Genomic DNA, 25,869 nt, shown 5'->3' on the forward strand with positions numbered 1-25,869 from the left:
ATCTCCTTTAAACAAATTTCAAATTCAGTAAGGGTATATTGATGAACTGTCAAGCTAGGGAAAGCAGGGCTCTGCCTGTTAATCATCTCAAGCTTGTTGATCTGCTGTTCTGTAATTCTTTTAATATTGTTTAATGTGTGTGTGTTTTACCTTCTGAACTGACTAAAAGCTTCTTGAGGACAGGGACCATGTCTTTTATTTGCTTCTGCATATTCTACCCTCACCTATTCCTGAAGAGTGCCTTCTTGGGGAAATCTTCCTTTCATAAGCACATAAAGGACAGGAAATTCAAACTTGTGGGTTCCAACTACATTCCAGCCATTGCACTATGCACTTTATATGTATAATGAACTTTCACTCTCATGACAACTCAGTGAAGTGGGTATTCCTATTGCAGTTCTCTAGATAAGGAAATTGAAGCCAAAGAGTTCAAGGTCTTACTGCTAGTTAGTGGTGGATCCAGATTAGAACCTAAGTCCGTCTGATTCCAAACCTATATGTGCCTTTCACTACACCACAATTATAATAACTAATATTTAGGACTCCTTTATGGTTCAGAGAACTCTTTTATCTACATCATTGTTATTATTACTACTACTACCAGTGCTAGTACTATTATTCCTTAAGTCATCACTAGGTAGTAGGTAGAGCTAGTATTATCATTATCCCCATTTCACAGATGGGGAAACTGAGACTCAGAGACTTGCCCAAGATCACACAACTGGTAAGTGGAAGAGTCAGGACTTCAGACTTCCCAACTCCAGATGTATGACATTGCTGCCTTAATTTATCTGCACAAATGCATGATTATGTGGCCAGTTATCATTGACACCTCTCCTACAGAAATGTCAGTAAGACCAGGCAACGCATGGAGTCATGTGGAAAAGAAAATAATTCATATCCTCAGAGGAGCTTCTATATTAGTAGAGGGGTGATAGAAAAGACCCAAAAATAAAGGCTTGAGAAGAATAATTCACCAGTGAGAATTAAAATAGGGGACCCTTTATTCTGAATTCCCGTAATTTGGCCTTTAAACTTTTATAATCTTCTCATTTCAATTGTAAAATTGGATTAGGGAGTAGGGGTAAAGCGAACACATAGGATTTAAAATATTCCTCCTGGGTTCGGATGAGAAATTACTAGTTATTTTGTTAAGCTGGGAGCTAGCCTCAGTATCATCCTATTAGCAAGGATATGCAAGAGTTTTGGGAGTGACGGCATGTCCACCCAGCAGTTCATCACTCTCTTGGTAGAATTCCTGTAGTCCCATTTGCTGATCCTACTTCAGCCTACCCCTACCTTGCACCCTACCCCACCTTATTATACCCTCAGTCCACCAACCCCTTCAGACCTTTGAACTTTCTGATCCCTTAATGTTTCATCCCAGAAGGTGGTCCCCTCTCCTTTTGTATCAATTATTAGTAAACAGTGTCCAATATCACAGAGTCCTCCAACACAGTCACAACAAGGAAACTTACTGAAATACAGATACATGGCATAGATCAGTGCTAGAGAGAAGTTTCAATGGAAGCAGATTGTTTCTAGCTCCACTAAACATTTTTACCTAGTTGTCCTGCAGAGCTCTTCATGTCCTGAAAAGTGTCAGCATCTCCCCACCCAATCTTCTCCATCTGTTGTGCTCTTGCTCCAGTAACTGGATCACCATCTACATGGTCACCTGAGCGGGGAGCCACAGCGGCACTCCTCACTCTCCTTCACCAACGCCTGCCCTTCCAGCGGATCATGGATCTACCTTGGAAGTGATGCCTTTATATTCCCACAATCACAGCCATACGTCAGCTGTCTCCTCTTACACATTGTTACAATGACATCCTCATGACTTGTCTCTTGGCCGCAGTTTCCCCCTATTCTAGCCTGTCTTTGGCACTGCTGCCAGAGATACCTCCCTATAAAACACACCTGATCAGGCATTCATTAGAGGCTAAGACCCAGCCTTCTTACTTTGGCATTCTGACTACTAGATGCCAAACTCCCCTTGCAGCCTGACCTGCTGCTGCTCCTTCATTGACCCTCACCACTCCCCAAACACTGGGTCCCCTTTCCCAGCTTCATATGAGCAGAGAAAGAAATTGGCACAATCCAAAAATGTCTACAAAAATCACACAAGTAGATGGGACCCCAGCAGAGCCCTTCACACAGTCTCCTTTGCCTAAAGAGTTGGGGCTGTGCCTTCTTTGCCTGGCACAGGACACCGCATCGGGAGGTACTTTCCCCACCTTCCCGAGGCAGTCTGGTCAGTGCTTCATCTCAGGAGCTGCCGTTTCTTTTGTTCAGGTTCTGTTAACACATTTACCCCATTATGTTCTAAGTTATTTTCATGTGTATGTTTCACTCACTACTCAAGGGCAGCAGCTGTGCCTTCCTTTTCTTCCCAGTATATGACATAGTTCCTGGCACATAGTTACTGAACAGACATTAAACAGCTGAACTCAAAGAGTGTGTCGCTTCAATGCAGTTAGAGCAGTTAGTCCAGATGTATGTACTGCAAAGAGCACTGGACTGGGATTCAGAGACCTATGTCCCAGCTCCAACTCTGCCACTAGATATGTGACCTTGGGTAAGTCACTCAGTCTCCTTTATTAAACAAGGGGGTTGGACTAAATGATCTCTAAGGCCCCTTCAACTTTAAGTTTCATGATTCTGACCCCATTTCTTGGATCAGGAAACACATTTCCTACTTTATAATAGCAGCCTCAACTTAACCAGCCATCCATCCACATGACTCAAGTAGAGTTTTCAGACTCTCCGAAGTAGTCTGCTGGTACTAGCCAGAGCTGCTTGATTAGGCTCCTGTTGGCTTATCCATTGACCACCCAGCTGTTCCTACCCTTCCCCAGGAAGTTTCTCTGTGCCTGTAACACCATCACACTGCTGTGTGGCCGGCCCTTCCCAGGAGGGGGCCCTTTGTGCTGGCCTAAGGGATGACAGCAAGGAAGCAGAGGGAGAAGAATTTTTATCATTTTCCTTCACTCCAGATCCCACCAACATTACAACTCCTGCCATGTGTGTTCTTACTGTAGACCTGTTTTCAGGGGGTAATGCCTGTTTCCATGAAAAATAAGTTTTAAGCAGCTCATGTGCCTCTTCAAGGCTACTTTTAAAGTACACTACACTGCTGACTTTTTAGGGTGGGAGGAGGACTAGAGTTAGTAACTCAATAGGTACATTTGCCATAATCTCCATGTAATAAATAAGAGCCTATGAAAAGATTAAATAAATCTTTCCTAATGCTTTTTGATTGGCTCAATCAATAATTAATCATCTTTAGATGAGGCTGTAACTTGTGGAGTAGATATAATTGGATTAGCTGAAAAGAGGCAGTTGGGGGAGCTTTGAAGAGATTAAAATGGCTGTCAACCTCATAATTAAACTGCCACAAACAAAAGCAATGGTGTTTAAAAAAAGAGAGAAAGAAGTAGGGGGAAAGACAGAGAGAAGGGGAAAAAAGGGAGAGAGAAAGTTGGGGGAGGCCGACTGATTTGAAATGAATCAGGAAGTACTTATGTATCACTAGAGATTGGAGAGGCAAAAATCAGATGATGGATTTATTCCAGTTAGTGAAATCCGTACATATCAAATCAGCCATTTAATTGTATGCCTGGCCCACTGGGATAGGTGAAGTTTTAGCAGCTTCAACTTCACTAAAACAAATCCACAAAAGGAAAAGTTAATTATTAAAAACAGAAGAGACCTGCTCCTTGTCCTGAGCCCATTTAGACCTTGACTTTTCATACTTTTAATTGGCTTAGTAGGTTTGGCCTGTGTGAATGAAGTCTTTTATCTCCCTCTTTTTCTTTCCATGCCCCTTTCATCTTTCCTGTTACAAACACACGAGAGAGAGCTTGAGAAAAAATACTTTGGTTTTTAAAGACTTTTTTTTTTAAGGATGTGGATTAGGGGAGGGCGGGGGTGTATGTGATGCTGGTGAATACTTTTTTTTCTCTCTTTTATCTCTTTTTCCAGAGAGGAGTTGCTTAAGCCAATGGGACTAAAACCTGATGGGACAATAACGCCTTTGGAGGAAGCACTCAACCAGTACTCTGTCATCGAGGAGACCAGCTCTGACACAGACTAAAAGCATCACCTGCTCAACTCTGAATATTGCTTTTATCAGCATCTTTTCTCTGTAGCTCCAGGGGAATCTTTTCTCTAAAACATTTATGCCCTTGCTTTGGCTAGAAACACATTAACTGGTTTACTCATTGAGAATCCAGCATATTTAAGAGGTGATCCTGTGTTTTTGCGATATTGAGGCATTCATACAGAGCTGCAGTTAGATGGAGTTGCAGGGGCTAGAAGCGGAAAAAAAAAAAAATTCCATTCCATCAAGATGGAACTGAAGGACTTCATTCTATAAAGCAGCCCTGGTTGAATCTGGCAGTTCTGTTTGCCAAGATTCTTAACAGAAGATTTAGCCGTGTCCTTCCTCTCACTCGTGTGAGCTGCCCCTTCTGAATCTCTCCAGAGACAGAGGCAGGTGAGAAGCAGAATAATCTGCTAAGAAAAGGGCTGAGGCAAGTGGCTTGTTAGATCAGGACTGAGTGAATGGAAGCCAAGCAGCTGCTCCGTAAACCTAGCCCCACTCTTCACTTCATTTCAATTTTGTATAAATCTATAGAAATGTGCACACACGCACACACACATACACACAGCCCCAGACTTGCAAACTGATTACACTCAAAAAGTTTGCATGTCAGTTACCTAGAACTTCAGAATACATTTCTCCCTATAAAGTTATAAATGATGGTTTAGTTCTGAGGCAGCTACAAATGCCTATTTATTCCGTAATGTACCTGAACACTAGTACCATAGAACTGAACCTCCATCTTTATTACTGCATGGGGAGCATGCATTCTGAGGTCTAATGTGGGGTGCCAGGAAAACATATCCTCCAACCCAGTAGAGGGAATAGGGACCCCCTGGGTACTGGAAGTTCTTTTGTGGCCTCCCCTGGGGGTGGGGGAGTCAGCAGCACCCGTTTGTACATAGAGGTCATTCATATGTCACAAGTTTTAAATCGGGGACTGTGTGTGCTTGTGTGTGTGTTCTACCTTTCTACCACATGTGATCAGTTTAATGGTAACTTTATTTATTTAAAGAAGAAACACAAATAGTTACTGTTAAACTGATTAAGGCTGTTTATTTTTACTTTTAGAATTGGTCATACGAAGAAGTAGAAAACGAATCATGCAGTAGACAGTGGGCCTAGTTAATCAATGGCTAAAGTTGAAAAGGGGTTGGTTTCCTTTTATATATATATATGTATGTGTATATATATGTATATAAGCACATACATATATATATATATATATACACACACATAATGTGCTTAACCACTGCCTTTTAAAACTTTAAATTAAATAAAACATTGGGGTTGATTCAATTTAGCCATCTCTGTGTGTTTCTTTATAGATACATGGGTTAAACAATACTACTTCACAGTTTATGCTTTTTTAAAGTGCTTTTACATCCATTATCTCACATATAATAAATAGCCTTTCTAAGGATAAAGTACATGGAGCATTAGTGAAAATGTCATTTATCCAGAAGTCATTTCTTTAGCAAAAGAACAAATCAGGAATTAAGTTTTAAAAGTCCGTTGAGCTGACAAAAAAAGATGTCAAGGTTTCTTGCTATTTACTCATAGAAGAGATCCTCAAGAATCTTTTTTGCCTCTTTACTAAAATTTGCATATATTTCTAACATGTTTAGTTATCTGACTTTCAAAAGCCCATAAAAACAAACAAACACAAAAAACAGCAGAGGAGGAGGCTGCTAGTTGGAAAGCAGAGCTACTGAAAGCAGCAAAAAGCAACTGAAAACCAGATAGGAAGGTGTGGAGAATGAAAAATACTGGAGGCATCACATGTCTGGGACGATCAGTTTCCCAAAGGACCCAGGAAGTTTCTGTACAACAGTATGAGTCATAACTAATTCTCAGAATGATCCTGAACTTCTTTTAAATAAGTTAAATCCAGGATACTCTATAAAAGGCTAGAAGAATACATTTTAGGATTTTCATCCCAAATAGTTGGAAAAGAACTTACGGGTGACCCATGTTTTTAACAGTAAATAAAGTGAAATTTGACAATTCATAATTTTAGATTAAGTGAAAAAAAAGTTTAGAAAAAAAATTTAAGTATTTTTGTTACTTCATTCTACAAATGCATTTGAAAGTATTTTTTAAATTTCTACAATCAAATAGCTTTGGCATGAGTGTCAGCTTACCTAAATGAAGACATGTTTAATGAAATACCATCTTGTAAGCTTTATGCAGAGTTAGTGTTTGAACAGTCCTATTTAAGAAGCTGTGTTCTTCTGCTTTCACTGAGTTGTTTCATTTTGAGTTTCCCCCTGCTGGGCACTTAGCTTTGTTCTGAAGAGAGAATTTGCAAAGGGAGGAGTTGAGAGTGACCTTATCTTGCACAGGGAGAGAGAACCATCGATCAAGCACTTGCTCCCCAGTGGGCTTTTTTTGTATCTCTCCGTGTAACCTCATCACATCTCACATTAGAGATCATCTCTAGAAAGCAAAGTAAGTTACCCAACGTCACACAGCAAGTAAGAGTCTGGCCAGCCTGACCCCCAGCACCTCTCCTTCCCCTTCACCGCACTGCCCACCTGGGTCCACACTGTGCCTACTTAGGACTCTGGAATGCTGGGAGAGTGGCAATTCTCAGGCCATCTTAAGCAATAACTATTTCAGTGGAACCGATTTAAAGAACTTATTAAGCAGGGAGGTGACATGAAGTTGAAGTGTGAGTAGGAAACTTGCTCAGTTAGTACTGGATTTCAAATTAGGACCTAGAATCCTTTACGTCAGAGATCAGGTCTGCAGGCCCCCACTACCAACCCTGACATTTACCTGGCTCAGTGGCCTGCGGTGGAGGTCATGAGAATACAGTGGCTAACCACACTGCAGGCCCCTGTGTCCACATCCCTCTTGAACTCTGAAACAGGGTATGGAGGAGCAGGTCCTAAAATAAGGCACTTGAGCTGCTGCTTTAGAGTAAAACAGTCAACAGACACTTGAGGCCCCTTCACACACCCAGTGGTCCTGGGAGGTGGACAGGACAGACGTTACTGCCCCTCCTTTATAAACAAGGACATAGGCTGAGGCAGTACAAGTACTCAACACCCCCTTACCACCCTCAGTCTTGCCGCCTCCCAGCACTAGGTGTCACTTACGTTGACTTCCTTTTCCTCTCTGGTTATAAAGTAATATATGTTCACTGTGAAAAGTTTGGAAAATACAGAAAATAACAAAGTTAATAATTCACCCCAAAACCCACCACCTGAGATAATCTCTGTTAATGTTTTAGTGTGTTTCCGTCCTGTATTTTTTCTATGAGTGTATAATTTATTTTACTACAAGATTGGGATCATGCTGTACTGACAGATCTGTTTCCTGCTTTCTTCTTTAACATACTGTAGGCATTTTCCCATGTCAATAAATATTATTGAAAACTTAATGTCTATATGACATTCCATTATATGAATTGTGGCAAACACTGGTAATTGCTTCCCCAATGTTCTTCCTTACTAACAGAGGAGACATCACAACCTACCCCCTCCCCCTCAAAAAGTGCCAGCTGCCTTTCTGGGAGGCAGCACAAGCCCTGTCAGCACTGAAGAGCACCAGGACCTGGAAACAGCACCAGAAGAGCAGAAGCCTTGGCAGCACAAATCATGACACAGCTAGATTAACTGTCCAGGTAATTCTATAATTTTTGTTAAGGAGAGGCATTTGAAAATAGCAAGGGATCTAGATGACTTTAAACAGTCTGCATGTGGGGAAAAAAAGCAAGATGTCAATCATGTTTACTGCTGTGTAATCCAGTTATTGGCATCAATTTCTTTGGAGATATTCTTCACTGCAGTTCCAGAGGTGAAAGAGGGTACACAATGATGGGGAGTGACATGATATCCTTTCAAGAAAAGCAAGGGGACACCTGTCAGAACTACTGGGGATGTGACGAATACAATATGGAGAAGAAACAAATGAATTGGTGTTCTAGGAACAACTCATGGGTGAGGGAGGCAGGGAGGGAGAGATTTTTAACAACTACCATAAGTGAAAAGATTCAAGGGAAGGGAGATGCTTCTAGAGAGGAGTTAGGAGGGTGTGACTCTGATGCACTCTGCTGAGTCCCTGCACCAGATCTTCAGGAAGCATCAGAACAGCCTTTCTTAAAGGTGAGGGGTGGGGAGATTAAGCCTCAGTTCCCAAATCATGCATTGTATATAGTGAATCAACCTTCCTGTGCATCTAGAATAGTGCTAGTTACACAGCATCCTTCGGGGAGAGAAAAAATAGTCACTCCAGTCGTTTCCTGAGTTCTGTGATTCAGGTGAACCCTAGTTGAGAAGGACTGTCCTAAAGAAAAGATCAAAATTATTCTCCAAGACTTCTGGAGTCAGATTTGTGTTTTCTTTTAATGTAACACAGGGATGATCCTGGGTCCTAAGCTCCAGCTGTATCCAGTCACAGACCTACACCTTTTCTGCACTGAACACAACAATTACAGCTGTGTATGCTTATGGAGCAATTACACGTGCTAGGCACTTTTTTTAAATGGAGGTACTGGGGATTGAACCCAGGACCCTGTACATGCTAAGCACCTACTCTACCATTGAGCTATACCCACTCCCCGCCACACTAAGCACTTTATGTGCACCTTCTAATTTCACCTTCATAACAATCTTATGAGGTTAAGTACTATCAGAGTAACTCCTACTTTTCAGATGAGAAAACTACAGCATAAAGATGTTAGGTACTATGTGTAAGGCACACAGCCAATAAGTAGCAAAATTTGAACTCAAACTTGTCTGATGTCTATGTAAATACTATGCTATGTGTTTTTTTTACAATTAGAAAAAAACGCAATGAAGTCATTTATTTGGGAGAAAAAAACTTAAGAGATTAAAATGCAAAAAAAATCAGAACTGGGAAAAAATTTAACACATTTTTCCTCACTCCATTTCCATATCTCCACACTACGTAGAATCCCATACTCCTTCTAGTTTCCAAAGAGGCCCACACACACAAGCATACTTATCTACGTCAATTTGTTCAGTAAACATTTATTGGGCACTTATAATGTCCAGGCACTGTTCAAGGTGTTGGGGGATACAAACACAGCTAAAAGAACCGATCCTTGGAGTGCTCAAAGTGTGAGAAGTCCATAACCAAAGCCTGTATGAAGTACTAGCGGATGCCAGGATTGTGGGGGTTGAGTAACAAGGTTTGCCAAGGGACAGGTGAGCTGAGCGTGAGTTTGCCATGTGCAGGAGCAGGACTGTTCCCACCAAAAACTGGCTTCAGCAAAAGCTCATGTGTCTGATGTGCTTACAGAAAACAAGCAGCTGAGTGTGACTCAAAGACAATCCCATGTCTCACGATGGGACACATGAGTAGCAGCATTTCAGGTGAGCAAAGGACACAGCCAGAAAGCTCAGTCTGGCTGCAGTACAGAGAGTGGAGTGGAGAAGGGACAGACAGTAAGAAAAGAGCAGACAGAAGTCGGCTGCATCAGTACATGTAAGGGGCCTGGACCAGAGTAGTGGCAGGAGGTGTAGAAAAGAAAGTAGATCCAAGAAATACTTAGAAGCTGGAATAAACATAATTTAGTGTTGTGGGAAGGCAAGAAAGAGTTCATTTAAACTTAGATGGGGATGACCTGGGGAAAAGATCATCTAAAACACTAGCTCCCAACCTGTGAACCAAGCAACGTTGGGTCTGGGAGCAGGAGGGTGGAAGAGTTACCTCAAGGAATTTGCAAATTTGTAGGGTCACAAAGCGTCATTTATACACTGAATGAAAAACGTCCTGGACATTAAATATTCCTGTTTTACAAGCACTGTATCACATGCTGATGTAATCAAAGTTCATTCATAATAAGCATTACTCAATTCATAATATCCTTTTGCCCATCTGTATTTTCTCAGTCAAAATATTAATGATAAACAGCTATCATGTGGAAAGGAGATTCACAAAGTTCAGACTTTTTTTTTTTAATCTCAAAACTGAAAAGAATTAGAATTCTTGGTAACAGGTATCAGAAACTCAAATTGGACTTGGCTGGTCATGAAAGAACACTGGGATCTCTCTTGTAAAGGAAGGAGATGAGCAGCCAAGCTGTGGAAAGATGGAGATGCCATGAGGTCTCAGTTACAGCCAAATCTGGGTCTTCTTATATTACAAGGGGGAGATAAAGGAATTTTTAAAATCCCTTTTTCTACAGTAAATTATGACTTTCAAGCCTATTGTTTTGTCTTTAAAGTTAAAAAAAACTAAAATGATATTTTTTCTTGCTTTACTCTTTCCTGCTGTAACAACTCCCTCCTATCTCAAGACAGATGACACGCTCACCAGGAATAAAGTCAAGGCTCAGGAAAGAAAAATACCTATTGACAGACTTAAAACACTACTACCTCATTTTACCCAAAACACTCTTGAAACTAAAACTTTCACTACAGTTTAATGTCTGTGACTTCTATGTGGTTAAGAGTTAATATCATAGTAGTAAATGAATAAATTTTCGTAGCAAAAGTACATTAAGCAATGGAAATTAATAAAGTGGATTTTATACTAAAATTTTATGTGAGTCATGCAAGGTTACCAACTATTCAATAGCAAAAACGAAGAGAAAAAAAGATTATACAGGCCAAAGAATGTCATAAAGTTCATTTTCAAGCATGTACATGCAAAAGAAATTAAAAGTAATTCTAAATGGAGACACTTCTTCTTAAACAAAGTAGTTTGAACACATGCATTTTACCTTGACCATCTCCTGATAACCTATTAAAATGGCAGTAAATGAATGTCTTGGGGTAAGACTTAAGCCAGACAGGAAAATGAAAAAGAGAAGGAATGACAGCAGAAAGGAGCTATCAACAAAATTTTGAAAACTGGAAATTAGATGAGCAAGGAATAATTGATGTAGAAAGAAGACACAAGATATCAAAAAATTAAAGCCTTTAAGAGCAAAGGAATCCAAATGCAAGATTCACATATGCTGGAACCAGCTCTTACCAGCTCACAAACGCAGACTATTAAATTTTTAGGAATTTCACAAGCTGGTTAAAATTAATCATCATTTTAAAATTATGTAAATTGCAATTAAATAAATTATATTTAAAACAAAGGTATCAAATGCTCAAAATTCCTTACTTCCTAATTATTTAATACACATTATTATCTATGTTCTTGAAGTTAATAACATCTCTTGTGTCTGTAAGGTGAAAAGACTGGGACACTTCTGCTCCTCCCTTCCCAACTCCATGTTCAGTGAGGTCACGATGATAATTTGAATTCAGCTATAGTGGGAATATTTACACCATGAGAATGAGAAAGCACTACCAGTCAGGCCTTTTTCCCCTGGAGAGCTAATTAAACATTTACCAGCACATCACAAATACTGTGCAGAACCCCATAATGGCTTAGGAATCAGAGAACCTGGTATACATTAGAATAAGGGTGTAGGTGGGGTTTAAAACAGGCAACCAGGTTCCCCTCCGCCACCCACCCCTGCACACATAACCAGGTGATTCCTATTCTACCTCTCCAGAATAAACCAGGAATCTGCTCAGAAGTTATTTCAAAGGGCTCTGCACCTAAGGAGTCTAGCACAGAAGGTGACCAGGGTACCTTACTGAAAACAAGAGGATCAGGTGACAGAGCTCCTTCTACTAGCCAAGTCCAAGGCCACTGGCAGCTGGGACCCTTCAGCTGGGAAGAATGGCCCAAAAGGATCTAAAGAGGCTGAAAGTTAGGGATCTTCCAACGCAATGGCCAGATACCAGCCCTTTCACACTCAGTGAGACCACCATTCGTTCATTTATTTAAACTCAAAATAGTTTAAAGACCTAAATGTAAGACCTGAAACCATAAAATTCCTAGAAGAGAACATAGGGGGAACACTTGTTGACATAAATCATAGCAATATTTTCTTGGATCAGTCTCCTAAGGCAAAAGAAATAAGAGAAAAAGTAAACAAATGGGACCTATTTAAACTTAAAAGCTTTTGCACAGCAAAATGAAAAGACAATCTAGAGAATGAGAGAAAATATTTGCAAACAGTATGACCAATAAGGGGTTAATATCTAAAATACACAAACATCTCATACATCTCAATTTTAAAAATCCAATAAAAAAATCACAGAAGACTTGAACATTTTTCCAAAGAAGACATACAGCCAGCCAACAGGCACATGAAAATATGCTTAAACATAGCTAGTTATCCGTGAAATGCAAATCAAAACCACAATGAGGTATCACCTCACACCTGTCAGAATAATGCTCATCAGAAAAATCTACAAATAATTATATGCTGGCAAGGATGTGGAGAAAATGGAACCCTTGTACACTGTTGGTGGGAATGTAAATTGGTGCAGCCACTATCGAGAACAACATGGAGGTTCCTTAAAAAAAGGATAGAACTAAAGATAGAACTACCGTATGAGATCCAGCAATTCCACTCCTGGATATATATCCAGATATAATAAAAACACTAATTCAAAAAGATACATGCACCCCAGTGTTCATAGTAGCACTATTTACAATAACCAGGATGTGGAAACAACCTAAGTGCCCATCAATAGATGATTGGATTAATAAAATGTGGTATATATACATACACACACACCAGAATATTACTCAGCCACAAAAAAAAAAAAAATGGAATACTGCCATTTGCCACAACGTGGATGGACCTAGAGAATATTATGCTTAGTGAGTAAGACAGAGAAAGACAAATATTATAATATCACCTATTTGTGGAATCAAAAAAAATACAAATGAATGTATAGGCAAAACAGAAGCAGACTCACAGAGAGAAACAAACTTGCGGTTACCAAAGGGAAGAGGAAAGCGGGAGGGTATGGGATTAACAGATACAAACTACTATATGGGGAATGGGACTAACAGGTACAAACTACTGCATATAAAATAGATAAGCAACAAGGGTACACTGTACAGCACAGGGAATTATACCTATTATCTTGTAAAAACCTATCATGGAATATAATCTGCAAAAACACTGTATCACTATGCTATGCACCTGAAACTAACACAATATTGTACATCAACTATACTTCAATTTAAAAAAAAAGAAAAAACAGAGATCAAAACAAACAGAAAAGCAGGGAGCCAAGCAAAACTATAAAACTATGATCAATTATATACATCATCTTCATTATCAGACTAGAGCAGATTAAGTAAGCAATAACTAAAAATCTAGAGCTGAACAATATGATTAAGTAAAATAGAAATTAACTGATAAGCAGTATGCTTGGTAGTTGGACACTTTGTTTTAAAGTATACTTGGGTTACTTAGAAAAACTGATAACATATTGGTGTAAAACCCAGAGCATAAACATTGCAAATATTGTGTGAACTGGTGCAGGGAGCAAGCCGACAACGAGAGGATCAGAATCTGAAGCCAGAGAGTGTTAGGCTCCTTGCACTTCCTGTGTTCTCCGGGAATAGCTGGGTGCCCTACAGTTCAAGTCAAGTCTGACACTATCTACCTGGAGACCTCACTTCAAGACCTCCTACAAGACTGCCCTCCTCCACCTTCAGACACCAATTGCAAGTCCAGGTTGCTTCTGACCAACTGGCTACAGATTGGAGGTTCCCACGACCCCTCCCTTGGGTCTGATTAATTTGCGAGAGACACTCGCACAACTCAGAGAAACATTTTACTTACCACATTACCAGTTTCTTATAAAAAGATATATAACTCAGAAACAGCCAGATGGAAGAGATGCACAGGGCAGGATACGAGGAAAGAACGGTCAATTTCCACGCTCTCGGAACACAGCACTCTCCCAAAATCCCCATGGTGCACCAACCTAGAAGCTCTCTGAATGCTGTCCGTTTGGGGTTTTATGGAGGCTTCTGACACAGGAGTGGTTGATTACATCATTTGGCCATCAGTGATTGATTCAACCTGATCCCCTCCCCAGAGGTCGGAGAGTGGGGCTAAGTTCCAACCCTCTATTCACCTGGTTGATTCCCCTGGCAACCAGCCCCTATCCTTAGGTGTTTTCCAAAAGTCAAGTCATTAGCGTAACAAAAGACACCTTTTTGGCTCTCTTAGGAAATTCCGAGGGTTTTAGGAGCTCTGTGCTAGGAACCAGATGAAGACCAAATATGTATATTTATATGCTTACTATAAATTGGAATATCTCAGCTTGCTTTCATCATCAACATCATCAAGAAAAGTAATAACAGCCCCTTTTCGCTCCCTTCTCTTCGGAGACAGCCTGCACTCTATCTATGGAGTGTGTACCTACTTTTACTTTAACCTGAGCACCCAATTCCCACACCTCTTTCCTGGCCTTTCTCTTGCCTAACATTCTATGTGGTATGTATCTCTCTAAATAAATCTACTTTTACTCAAGAAAAAAGAAAAGTAATAACAACAGAACGCAATTGTGAGAACCACAGTGAAGGTAAAATTCAGGGCAGCGTTGTAAATACTTCAGTAATAAATATCTCCCCTGGAAAATCTTTGAGTTAAATTGTAGAGATCCCCACCTGTATTTTGTGAAAGGAGTCTGGACTTCCTTTTTGTTACCGTCCCATTTCAATATCCTATTATATTGTACACTGTTACTTTCTCCAGGGCAAAGCACAAGGCAGGCAGACTCAGGAAAAGACACATGTAAATATTACATGCATTATCTTATTCAATAATCATATCAACAGGTAAGAATTCTTATATCTTTTAACTGAGGAGAAAAATTGAGGATCAGAAAGATAAAATAATTTGTCCAAAGTCACAAAGCTGGAATTGGAAGAGCAGGAATTTCACGCCTATCTGTATAACCCCAAAATTATAACTTACGATACTATACATCACTGACCAACGAATTTGATTCAGTTGATTCTAAAGAAACCAGTGCCAAACAACTGCTCTCTTCTATGTCTCAGGAATCAGGCAGGAATAAAGGAAGGGAGGGAAGGAAAGCCGTCATCAGCTGGCCTCCACTTCTCACCTCTGGGTCCTCAGGAATAATAAGAACTAAATGTAATAAGTACTTGCTCTAAGAAGCTAAGAATGTTATATGATTAATCTCGTTTTAGTTCTCACAACAACCTTAAGGCATATCCAGTTATTATTCCTAACTTACAGACAGGAAATAGAAACCAAAATGTTAGGTCACCTAACTTGTTAGCAGTCAAGCTGGGCTCGAGATCGGGAGACCCTAAGCCACATCCTCAAAGGGAGAACAGTGCGCTCAGTTTGGCTGCCTGATCCAATATGCCTCTTCTTTGTGCATCTCATCTAGGGAGGCTTTCTGAGCATCACTTGATACCATTTCATTTCTAGTTTTGAGTCTAAATGTTTTAGAAAACTGTCCAGCTATCCTTGTAGCCCAGATATCCTATCCTGGGGATCCACTTCCTGCTTCAGAATTGGTTTCTTCAAACACTGTCATGGGCCAGCTAATGCCTGCCAGAGTCACATCCTACATATGAGTGTGTTTGCTGCTCCCAGCAACAGTGTGTGGTGAGAGTGTTTCCCCTACCACCCTTAGTTCACAGACGGGGGCCCTGTGGCTCTGAGAGGTGTATTAACAGAGCCGGTACAGGGCAAAGCCAGGCCATGAGCTCAGGTCTTTGGATTCCATGTCTAGATGTTTGTATCATATAGAAAGCTGGGTCTCAGAAGAGGATAATCCTTGTTTAAAAGCACATAGCAGGCCCAAAACAGTGTCACTTGTGCTAAGCTCCACATCAGCAAACCAAGACTTAACACCTCACCTAACTGAAATTACAACCTCCTTGGGGAATGTAGTCTTTTTTTTTTTTTAATTTAAGTACAGTTGAGGTAAAATATTATGTAAGTTACAGATGTACAAGATAGTGATTCACTATTTTAAAGGTTATGCTCCATTTATAGTTATAAAACATTGGTTATATTCCCTGTGCTGTACAATATATCCTTATAGGTTATTTTATATATAATGGTTTATACCTCTTAATCCCCTATCTTGCCCCACCCCACTTCCTCTCCCCACTAGTAAGCACTAGTTTGCTCTATGTATCTGTGAGTCTGTTACTTTTTTTTAATTATATTCACTGGTTGGTTGTATTCTTTAGATTCCACATATAAGCAATATCATGCAGTATTTGTTGTTCTCTGTCTGACTTACTTCACTTGGCATAATATACTCAGAGTCCATTCATGCTGTTGCAAATGGAAAACTTTCATTCTTTTTTATGGCTGAGTACTATTCCATTGTGTATATAGCCCACATCTTCTTTATCCATTCATTTGTTGATGGGTACTTAGGTTGCTTCCATATCTTGGCAATTGTAAATAATGCTGCTATGAACACTGGAGTGCATGCATCTTTTCGAATTAATGTTTTTGCTTTTTTCAGATATATAACCCAGGAGTGGAATTACTAGGTCATATGTTCTATATAACCCAGGAGTGGAATTACTAGGTCATATGTTCTATTTTTAGTTTTTTGAGAAACCTCCATTCTGTTTTCCACAGTGGATGCACCAATATTCCCATCAACAGTGTACAAGGGTTTCCCTTTTCTCCACATCCTTGCCCAATTTTTGATTAGGTTGTTTATTTTGGGTTTTTTTTTTTTTTTTTGGATAATGAGTTATATAAGCTGTTTATATACTTTGGATATTAAACTCTTATCGGTCTTATCATTTGCAAATATTTTCTCTCATTCTGTAGGTTGTCTTTTGTCTTGTCGATGGTTTCCTTTGCTGTGTAAAAGCTTTTAAGGTTAATTAGGTCCCATTTATTTATTTTTGCTTTTATTTCCTTTGCTTTAGGAGACAGAGCCAAAAAAAATATTGCTATGATTTATGTCAAAGAGTGTTCTGCCTGTTTTCCTCGAGGAGTTCTATGGTTTCTGGTCTTACATTTAAAGTCTTAAATACATTTTTAGTTTTTTCAAATATATGGTGTTAGAGGATGTTCTAATTTCATTCTTTTACATGTATCTGTCCAATTTTCTCACCACCACTTATTGAAGAGACTGTCTTTTCTCCATTGTATAGTCTTACTTCCTTTGTCATAGATTAATTGACCATAAGTGCATGAATTTATTTCTGGGCTCTCTATTCTGTTCCATTGATCTATGTGTCTGTTTTTGTACCACACTGTCTTGATTACTATAACTTTGTAGTATAATCTGAAGTTGGGAGTGTGATTCCTCCAGCTCTGTTCTTTCTCAAGATCATTTTGGCTATTCAGGGTCTTTTGTGTTTCCATACAAATTTAAAGATTATTTGTTCTGGTTCTGTGAAAAATGCCATTGGTATTTTGACAGGGATTGCACTGAATCTGTAGATAGCTTTACATAGTACAGTCATTTTAACATTATTAGTTCTTCCAATCCAAGAACATGGTATATCTTTGCATCTGTTTGTATCATGTTTAATTTCTTTCATCAGACCTATATATGCTGCTTACAAGAGACTCACTTTAGATCTAAAGACACAGACTGAAAGCATGGGGATGGATAAAGATATTCTATGAAAATGGAAATCAAAAGAAAGCCAGAGTAATAATACTTGTATCAGAAGAAAAATAAAATAAAACTGTTATAAGAGACAAAGAAGGACACTACATAATCATCAAGGGATTAATCTAAGAAGAAGATATATATGCACCCAACATAGGAGCAACTAAAACATAAGGCAAATATTAATGGACATAATGGGAGAAATTAACAGTAACACAATAATAGCAGGGGACTTTAACACTCCAGTTACATCAATGAACAGATCGTCCAGACAGAAAATCAATAAGGAAACACTGGCCTTAAAGGACACATTAGGTCAGATGGACTTAAACAATATATAGAGAGAGCATTCCATCCGAAAGCAGGAGGATACACATTCTTTTCAAGTGCACATGGAATATTCTCCAGGGTAGATCATATTATAGGCCACAAAACAAGCATCAGTAAATTTAAGAAAACTGAAATCATATCAAGCATCTTTTCTGACCACTATAAGATCTGAAATCAGCTACAAGAAAAAAAAAAGTGCAAAAATCACAAACACATGGAGGCTAAACAATATGCTACAAAAAAAAACAAGTGGATCACTGAAGAAATAAAAAAATACCTAGAGACAAATGAGAATAAAAACATGAGAATCCAAAACCTCCGGGATGCAGCAAAAGCAGTTCTAAGGGGGAAGTTTATAGCAATACAAGCTTACCTCAGGAAACAAGAAAAATCTCAAATAAAAAACTTAACCTTACACCTAAAGCAACTAGAGAAAGAAGAACAAACAAAACCCAAAGTTAGTAGAAGGAAAGAAATCATAAAGTTCAGAGCAGAAATAAATGAAATATAGGCTTAAAAAAATCACAGAAAAGATCAATGAAACTAAAATTTGGTTTTTTGAAAAGATAAACAAAATTGATAAACCTTTAGACAGATTCATCAAGAAAAAAGGGAGAGGACCCAAATCAATAAAATCAGAAATGAAAAAGAAGTTACAACACCACAGAAATACAAATAATCATAAGAGACTACTATGAACAACTGTATGCCAATAAAATGGACAACCTAGAAGAAATGGGCAAGGTCTTAGAAATATAAAATCTCCCAAGACTGAAATAGGAAGAAATAGAAAATATGAACAGACCAATTACCAGTAATGAAATTGAATGTGTAATTTAAAAACTCCCAATGAATAAAACTCTAGGACCAGATGGCTTCACATGTGAATTCCACTAAACATTTAGAGAAGAGTTCAAGACTTATTCATCTCAAATCATTCCAAAAAAACTGCAGAGGAACACTTCAGAACTCATTCTATGAGTCAAGCATCACCCTGATACAGAAACCAGACAAAGATATCACAAAAAAAGAAAATTACAGGCCACTGATGAACATAGATGCAAAAATCCTCAACAAAATATTAGCAAATCAAATCCAACAATACATTATAAGGGTCATACACCATGATCGAGTAGGATTTATCCCAGGGATGCAAGGATTTTTCAGTATCTGCAAATCAATCAATGTGATACACCACATGAACAAATTGAACAATAAAAACCACATTATCATCTCAACAGATGCCGAAAAAGCGTTTGATAGAATTTAACATTAATTTATGATTAAAAAAAAACTCCAGGAAGTGGGCATAAAGAGAACATACCTCAAAGAGTTAAAGGCCATATAGGACAAACAGCTAACATCATACTTAACAGTAAAAAGCTGAAAGAATTTCCTCTAAGATCAGGAATAAGACAAGGATGCCCACTCTCACCACTTCTATTCAACCTAGTAGTGGAAGTCCTAGCTGCAGAGTCAGACGAGGAAAAGAAATAGAAAGGAATCCAAATTGGAAAGGAAGAAGTAACAGTGTCACTGTTTGCAGATGACATGATACTATACATAGAAAATCCTAAAGATGTCACCAGAACTCATCAATGAATTGTGTAAAGTTGCAGGATACAAAATTAATACACAGAAATCAGCTGCATTTCTAAACACTAACAACAACAAAAAGAAAGAGAAATTAAGGAAACAATCCCATTTACCATCACATCAAAGAGAATAAAATACCTGGGAATAAACCTAGGAGGAGGAGGTAAGGAGGAAACTACGGAGGCTAAAGACCCAGGGGATGTAATCTTAACCAGTCAGTCTGGACTTTTCTGGTCAGAACCAATGAGATGATTGGCCACACAGTCCCCTTCTGTCCCCACAGGCAGGCTACCTAAGCCTGAAACAATTCACTCTTTCCCCCTTCTGCCTGTAAGAGCCTTCCATTTTGTACAACTTCTCAGAGCTTCTTTCTATTTGCTAGATGGGATTCTGCTCAATTCATTGAATGAGCCAATTTGATCTCTAAATTTCACTCAGTTGAATTTTGTTTGTAACAGCCCCCATTTCTGTTGCATTACAAAACTTGGTCCTATTTCCTATGGCCCGGTAGTCCAGCCCAGGCTCAGATCACAAGAGGAGGGAGTTTCCTGGGGGTGGATGGCAAGGGGACACCACTTGGACACCTTCCCTGAGGCTGTATGTTTCGTTCTCTGCCTCTACCCTCATCACAATCGCAACAAACCTCTGTCAATATCGCATCTTTAAGATTGTTGAGGGGGCGCAGCTCTCAGAAGAGCAACCACTCCCCTGCCTACCACACCCTGCACACTGCCCTCCTGCTCTCTGCACTCTTGCCCTTTACCTGATCAGACACACACAGGGAGCCTTCGCAACCCTCCATCCTTGAAACTCCTCAGCAAACACAGTAAGAGTTTCCTCTACACCAGAGTTGAGAAAATCACCCCATCTTAAAAGACCAGACCACAAGCTCCCTGGTCTTAATACTTTCTGAAACAGAAGCAAAAAGGAAAAAATTCCTGCTGGTCTGGAGGCTGCCATTCCTAGCTTGGCAAACTTATTTTACATTTTACAGACTCTTCACTATAACGAGAGGAGCTGGAGACGACGAAGAGCCTGGATTGGTTGGAGATACTCCTCCCCGTTTTCCTTGGTGTCAATTAGCATAATTTAAAAGGCAAGGGGGGAAAACTGGATATCTGTGTGCCTGCTTTCACACTTTGAACTTTTCCGTCCTCTGCGGCTGATTATGGCCAAGTGACCCATATTTAAAAAGCATTTACAATAAAATGATGCACTTTCTTTTGTGCCATCGGCTTTCCCAAAGAAAAGCAAAAATGTTTTTAAATTGTCCCTTTTTGTCAGCAGTAATGGCTGTGCTATATTTCAGCTCATCCTCCTGTGGGCATAAAAAAGGATGGGTAATAAAGGCACAGCTGTAGACACTTTATGGCCTGCTTGGGGGGCGGAAAGGGGAGGAGGGGAGTGGAGGCAAGAAACAGATTGACTGTGTGTCAACAAATGCAGCTGGGAAAAGAGAAAGCTCTTAAAGACCTCTGCAACTTAAAATCCAAGATAAATGATGTTCCTATTTGGAAAGGAAAAAAATGGAGGTGAAATTCAATAAACGCTGACTGAAAAGAAAAGGGTTCCAAAGGCCTTTCTCTGCAGCTAGGCAGCTCCCAAGAGAAATGAGCAAGAGTGGCCATAGGCGAGGGGGGTGTGCAGCCCAGAGAGACAACAAAGACCCATCCAGGCCGACACATGACACCAGCCCTTGCAAAGCTGGGCTCAAGACAGCACTGCCAAGTTGGGGGTGGGGATGGTCTAGGTTCACAAAAATGCCCCAAGAAACTCTGACCCAGTCAGGCCTTGCATTTGGAGAAAAGAGAGAAAAGCATAAGATGACCACTCACGGGAGAGGCTGAGTCACGTCATGATAGAAGATACATTGCATCAAGGGTCAGGAGACCAAATTAAGTCCCAGCTCTGCTTTGGGAAGACAGCGTGTCCACAAGGGGTGGTGGCCTGGCATCTCTGCCGCCTTTAATGGTTTATGAAAACTTCCCCTTCCATCATCTCATTTGAATCTCATAAACACCCTGTGAGGCCAGTTGGGATCCTTGGCCCCCAGTTTACAGATGAGAAAACTAAGCCTTGGGGAGGTGAAGCACTTGCTGAGGGTCACACACTACACACTGTTACAAATGCAAGAGACAGGACTCATCTCCAGGAGCACCTGCCTCTGGAGCTTGTGTTCCTCCTTGTATGTCCCATCAGCCTCAGTGAATGGAGACAGAAACTTTCCTTCATGGGAAGTGCATAGGGAAGACCTCCAGGAAGAAGCTGCTGAATTTTCTTCCCACAGATATTGGTGGGAACCAACTTTAAAGCAAGTTGTATCCATTAAGACACAAGAAACAGAAACCTTTACTCAATCTGGCTTAAATAGAAAGGAATGAATCATCTCACAAAAACTGGAAGTCCAAGGTGGTTGATTCAGCAGCTCCATGATGTTAAAGAGAATGTCATTTCACCCCAAAGCTACTAACAAGATGACAGAAATCCCAGACATGGCATCACATCCAGACATGACAATATCTAAGAAGATCACCTTTCCCTGTGGTTCCTTCTTAGGAATAAGGAAAATTTTCTCAAATCCTCCCAATAGTCCTCCTGAAGATTCTTTGGACAGGGTGGGGTCACCCACCTATTTGAACCAACTATTATTATGGAGAGCAGAATTACTCTCAGTTAAATAAAGCCAAGGTCAGCCTCCCCCAAAGCCCATGACAAGAAGTGGAGACAAGAGAAAAAATAGGATTCCGGTGGAAAGCTGTTTCTCTGAATTCTGGATGGGTAACCATTAGTGGCTACTAAATCAACAGCATCCACTAAGAGGTGTAAGAAATACACAGGCTTTGACTACATACCCACTGGAATTGCTAAAATGAAAAAGAATGTGCCAAAAGATTAAATAAATCGGCATCCATATCTCCCAGACATAGCTGATGGGAGTATGAATGGTACATCCACTTTAGCACTGACTCACGCTGAACCTACATGTACTCTCTGATCCAGCAATTCTACTCCTAGGACTGCACGCAAAGAAACCCATCCTTATGTTCACCATTAAGACATGTATAGAATGTTCACATATTTATAGGAGACTAAAACTGGGAAGCCACCCAAATGCCCATTGACAGTAGATCAGGTAAATATATTGTGGTAGATTCACACAGCAATGAGAATAAACTGTCTACATCACCTGCAACTATATGCATGAACCTCACAAACATAATGTTGAACAAAAGAAGCCAGGGAATGTGTTACCTCACAAAAACTGGAAGGCCAAGGTGACTGATAGGTGGCTCCATGATGACAGAAGAGAATATCCTGTGTTAATGCCATTTATATAAAGTACAAAAACAAGCACCCAATCTATACAGGTAGAAGTCAAAGTAGAAATTACCCTCCGAAGGTTAGTGCCTAGAAGGGAGCAGGAAGAGGGCCTGAGGGGCATCTGAACATTTATGAGATATGCACATGTCTGTATGTATGTTGTATCTTGATATTTTAAAAATAAAGACTGTGGAGTCATACAAGCTTGGATTTGAATCTTTGATGCATCTTTGGGCAAGTGACTTCATCTCTTTGTACCTCTTTTCATGTCTTATATGGGAATAATTATAATACTCATGCTATAGAGGCTTGTGAGCATGAAATGAGACAATGCATATAAAGTGCTTAGCACAATACCAGGCACATAGTAAGTAATCAATAAATAGTATCTATTATTATTATTATTACTGATAACGACAGTGGCTTCTCAGGCACTGAGGATACTGGCTCTAAAGGGCTCCAGGGGTAAAGTTAGCAGTTTTAGGGTCACTGGTGACAGGAGACCTTGTTGCAATGAGGTGAAGTAGGCCAGGAGGAAAACAGCAGGCTCCACAGGGTAACCCAGACCAGTGCTTCTCAAACTTCACTGGACATAAAAATGTTCTGGGGCCCTGGCCAAAATTCAGATTCTGATTCAGTAGGGCTGGATGAGCTAAGATTCTGCATTTCTAACAGTCCTAGGTGAAGCTGATGATGCAGGTCTGCAAACCACACTTTGAGTAGCAAGGCTCTAGGTCTTGGAGAATGCGTAAGTCAGAGGAATTTGAGAGAAATTTGGAGTGAGGGGGGTAGTTTTCCCACTTATGCTGGGGACAGATCTAGAGGTACAATTTTTGTAGCTCCTATAATAAATCCTGTCTCCCAAAACATGCCCAGTGGTTCTGCTCCCTGATTCAGCTTTGACTGCTATACCCTCTTTTGGATTGCAGGCTTCTCCTTATGTCCTCACGTGGTGGAAGAGGCAAGGGAGCTATCTCGGGCCTTTTCTATAAGGGCACTAATTTCATTTGGGAGATCTCCACCCTTATGAACTAATCACCTCCCAAAGGTCCCACCTCCTAATGCCATTAAATTGGGCATTAGGATTTCAATATGAATTCTGGGGGGACACAAACATTCAGACCATAGCAGAGGGGACACAGATTGGAGCTGTATAAAGATATATAAATACACATTCCAAGTAGCTGCCAAGCTCCCACCTTTCCAGACTTTCTAAAACCAGCTTACACAAGGCTGCAGAATCAAGCCTCATTTCTGACCCAAGAGTCCATGGCCCAGCTTGACCACCCACCTTGTCCAGGACACCCAGTTCCTAAGTGGCAGTGCCAGGATTCAGGTTTAGAGCTGACCAGGAAGCGTCCAGAGGGAAGTCTATCCCAGCCACCTGGAGACTCACAGTCCCCTGTATTTTCACAACTTTTCTGTAGTTTCACAACTCTTCCCCCAACTCGTAATTACATAATTATACACTTGTCAGTATGTGTTTACTGTCTGTCTCCCCAGCTGGGTTGTCAGCACTTTGCTCACCAAGGTATTCTCAAGGCCCGGCTGGCGCTCAGGGACGGTCCAGCAACTGTTTGCTGTTCGGTTTCCTGGGCCAGTAAACCCCACGTCCAAGCCACTCTATTCCACGCTAGCCCCGCCCACTCCTCGCCAGGCCCCGCCCTCCCCAGCGTGCCTCGGGCGCGGCAGCGGGAGCACACAGAAACGCCCAGCCACGTCGTCCTGGCTACCCCGGGCCCTCCTGTCGTCCCCGCCCCCCTGCCATCTGCCGCCTGCAGAAGGCCCAGGCCCTGCGCCTGCAGTTTGAGAAGAGCCGGATGTCCGGGATGCCCAGGAATCTCAGTCACTACTCGAAACCTCTGATCTCAGGAGGCACCCCCGGGTTCAGCCTGCAGGGCGGAGAGAAACCCAATCCTGGACAATGAAAGGCCGCAGCCGCCCAAACAGTTCCCGTGCAAAAGGGCCCGTCAGACAGCAGGGGCAGGAGTGAAGCCTCGGGAGTTTCTGAGGGAGAGAAGGGGAGTGCCAACGACTGAGCTTACGGGCTTTCTTAACTAGTCGAGTCTCGCAGCTTTCCACAGAGCCGGCAAATTTGGTGGGCCCCGGCCTACCAAAGTACGCCTGGGCCTCTGTGAGGGAGTGGGCGGGGCTGTGGGCAGGGCCATGGGCGAAAGGATAGGCTCTGGATGGGGAGGTGCGGGGCCTGAAGGTAGGTGGGCGGGTCCCTGGCCAAAGGGCGGGGCCTGGAAAAGTGCTGGCTTGGGCAGGTCTCCTCCCAGTGCTCTTCCCAGAGATTCCATGAGGGTCTAAGACACTACTGGGTCAACAGTCCCTGTCTACCAGTAGCCACGTCAACCAGTCCACCTCCACTGTATATACACTGAACTTTCAAAAATGTACATTCTGTTGTTAGTGGCTCGTTCTCTCCTTCAGAGTAAAATCTGAATCTTAAATACAAGTTTATAAGCACCTTTATTCGGTACTGTTACAAATCAACTCTTATTACCTTGTAGTATTTTCTAAAAATATTTAAGCATAAAGATACTTTAAAAAGCAACTCGTATATATGTGATGAAATTGCATAGCACTAAATACAGCCATTAATTTTACATATAATGATATGTAAAACTAGTAAAATCTGTGTAAATTCAATGGATTGTATCAATATCAATTTCCTTATTGTGATATTGTACTATAGTTATGCAAGATATGTTTTATTTCTTACAACCACATGTGAATCTACAATTGCCTCAAAATAAAGTTTTTTTAAAAAGCAACTCAGACTGGGTATGTAACAGAAAATCGTATCTAATGAGCTATTTTTAAGTATTTATGTATACCTTGTGTCCACTGAAAGGTGCTTGAGGGCAAGAATCAGGTCTGGTTAAATTTTGTAATAGTAGCTAGTAATTAAGCCAGGGCTTTGTACATAGTACAAACGAATTTCAGTGAATTCCCATGCCACAGTAAGCACCTAACTTAATAAATACACTTGCCAGTATTAGGCTCCAGGAAGGCAAGGGTCTTCCCTTCAGGGAGCTGGCAAGAGCATACAGAGGAGTAAACCCACAAATAAAATACATGTGATCA

The 25,869-nt window shown here is 40.6% G+C and overlaps 1 protein-coding gene across 5 annotated transcripts in view; it reads left to right on the forward strand.

Moving 5' to 3' along the window:
• Positions 1-5,404, forward strand: part of RIC8B (RIC8 guanine nucleotide exchange factor B) — a 97,526-nt gene extending 92,122 nt beyond the window's left edge. For all 5 annotated transcript variants that reach the window (XR_010383200.1, XR_838418.3, XR_838419.3 and 2 more), the window contains one exon: positions 3,985-5,404. Coding sequence is in view for 2 of the 5 variants with exons in the window: in XM_010996459.3 (XP_010994761.1) it covers positions 3,985-4,096 (112 nt within the window). In the remaining 3 variants the exon portion in view is untranslated. The remainder of the gene's footprint in view (positions 1-3,984) is intronic.
• The last annotated feature ends 20,465 nt before the right edge of the window (positions 5,405-25,869 follow it).

The sequence above is a fragment of the Camelus dromedarius genome, chromosome 11 (genome assembly GCF_036321535.1).
Source record: "Camelus dromedarius isolate mCamDro1 chromosome 11, mCamDro1.pat, whole genome shotgun sequence".
In the NCBI taxonomy this organism is placed as follows: Eukaryota; Metazoa; Chordata; class Mammalia; order Artiodactyla; family Camelidae; genus Camelus; species Camelus dromedarius.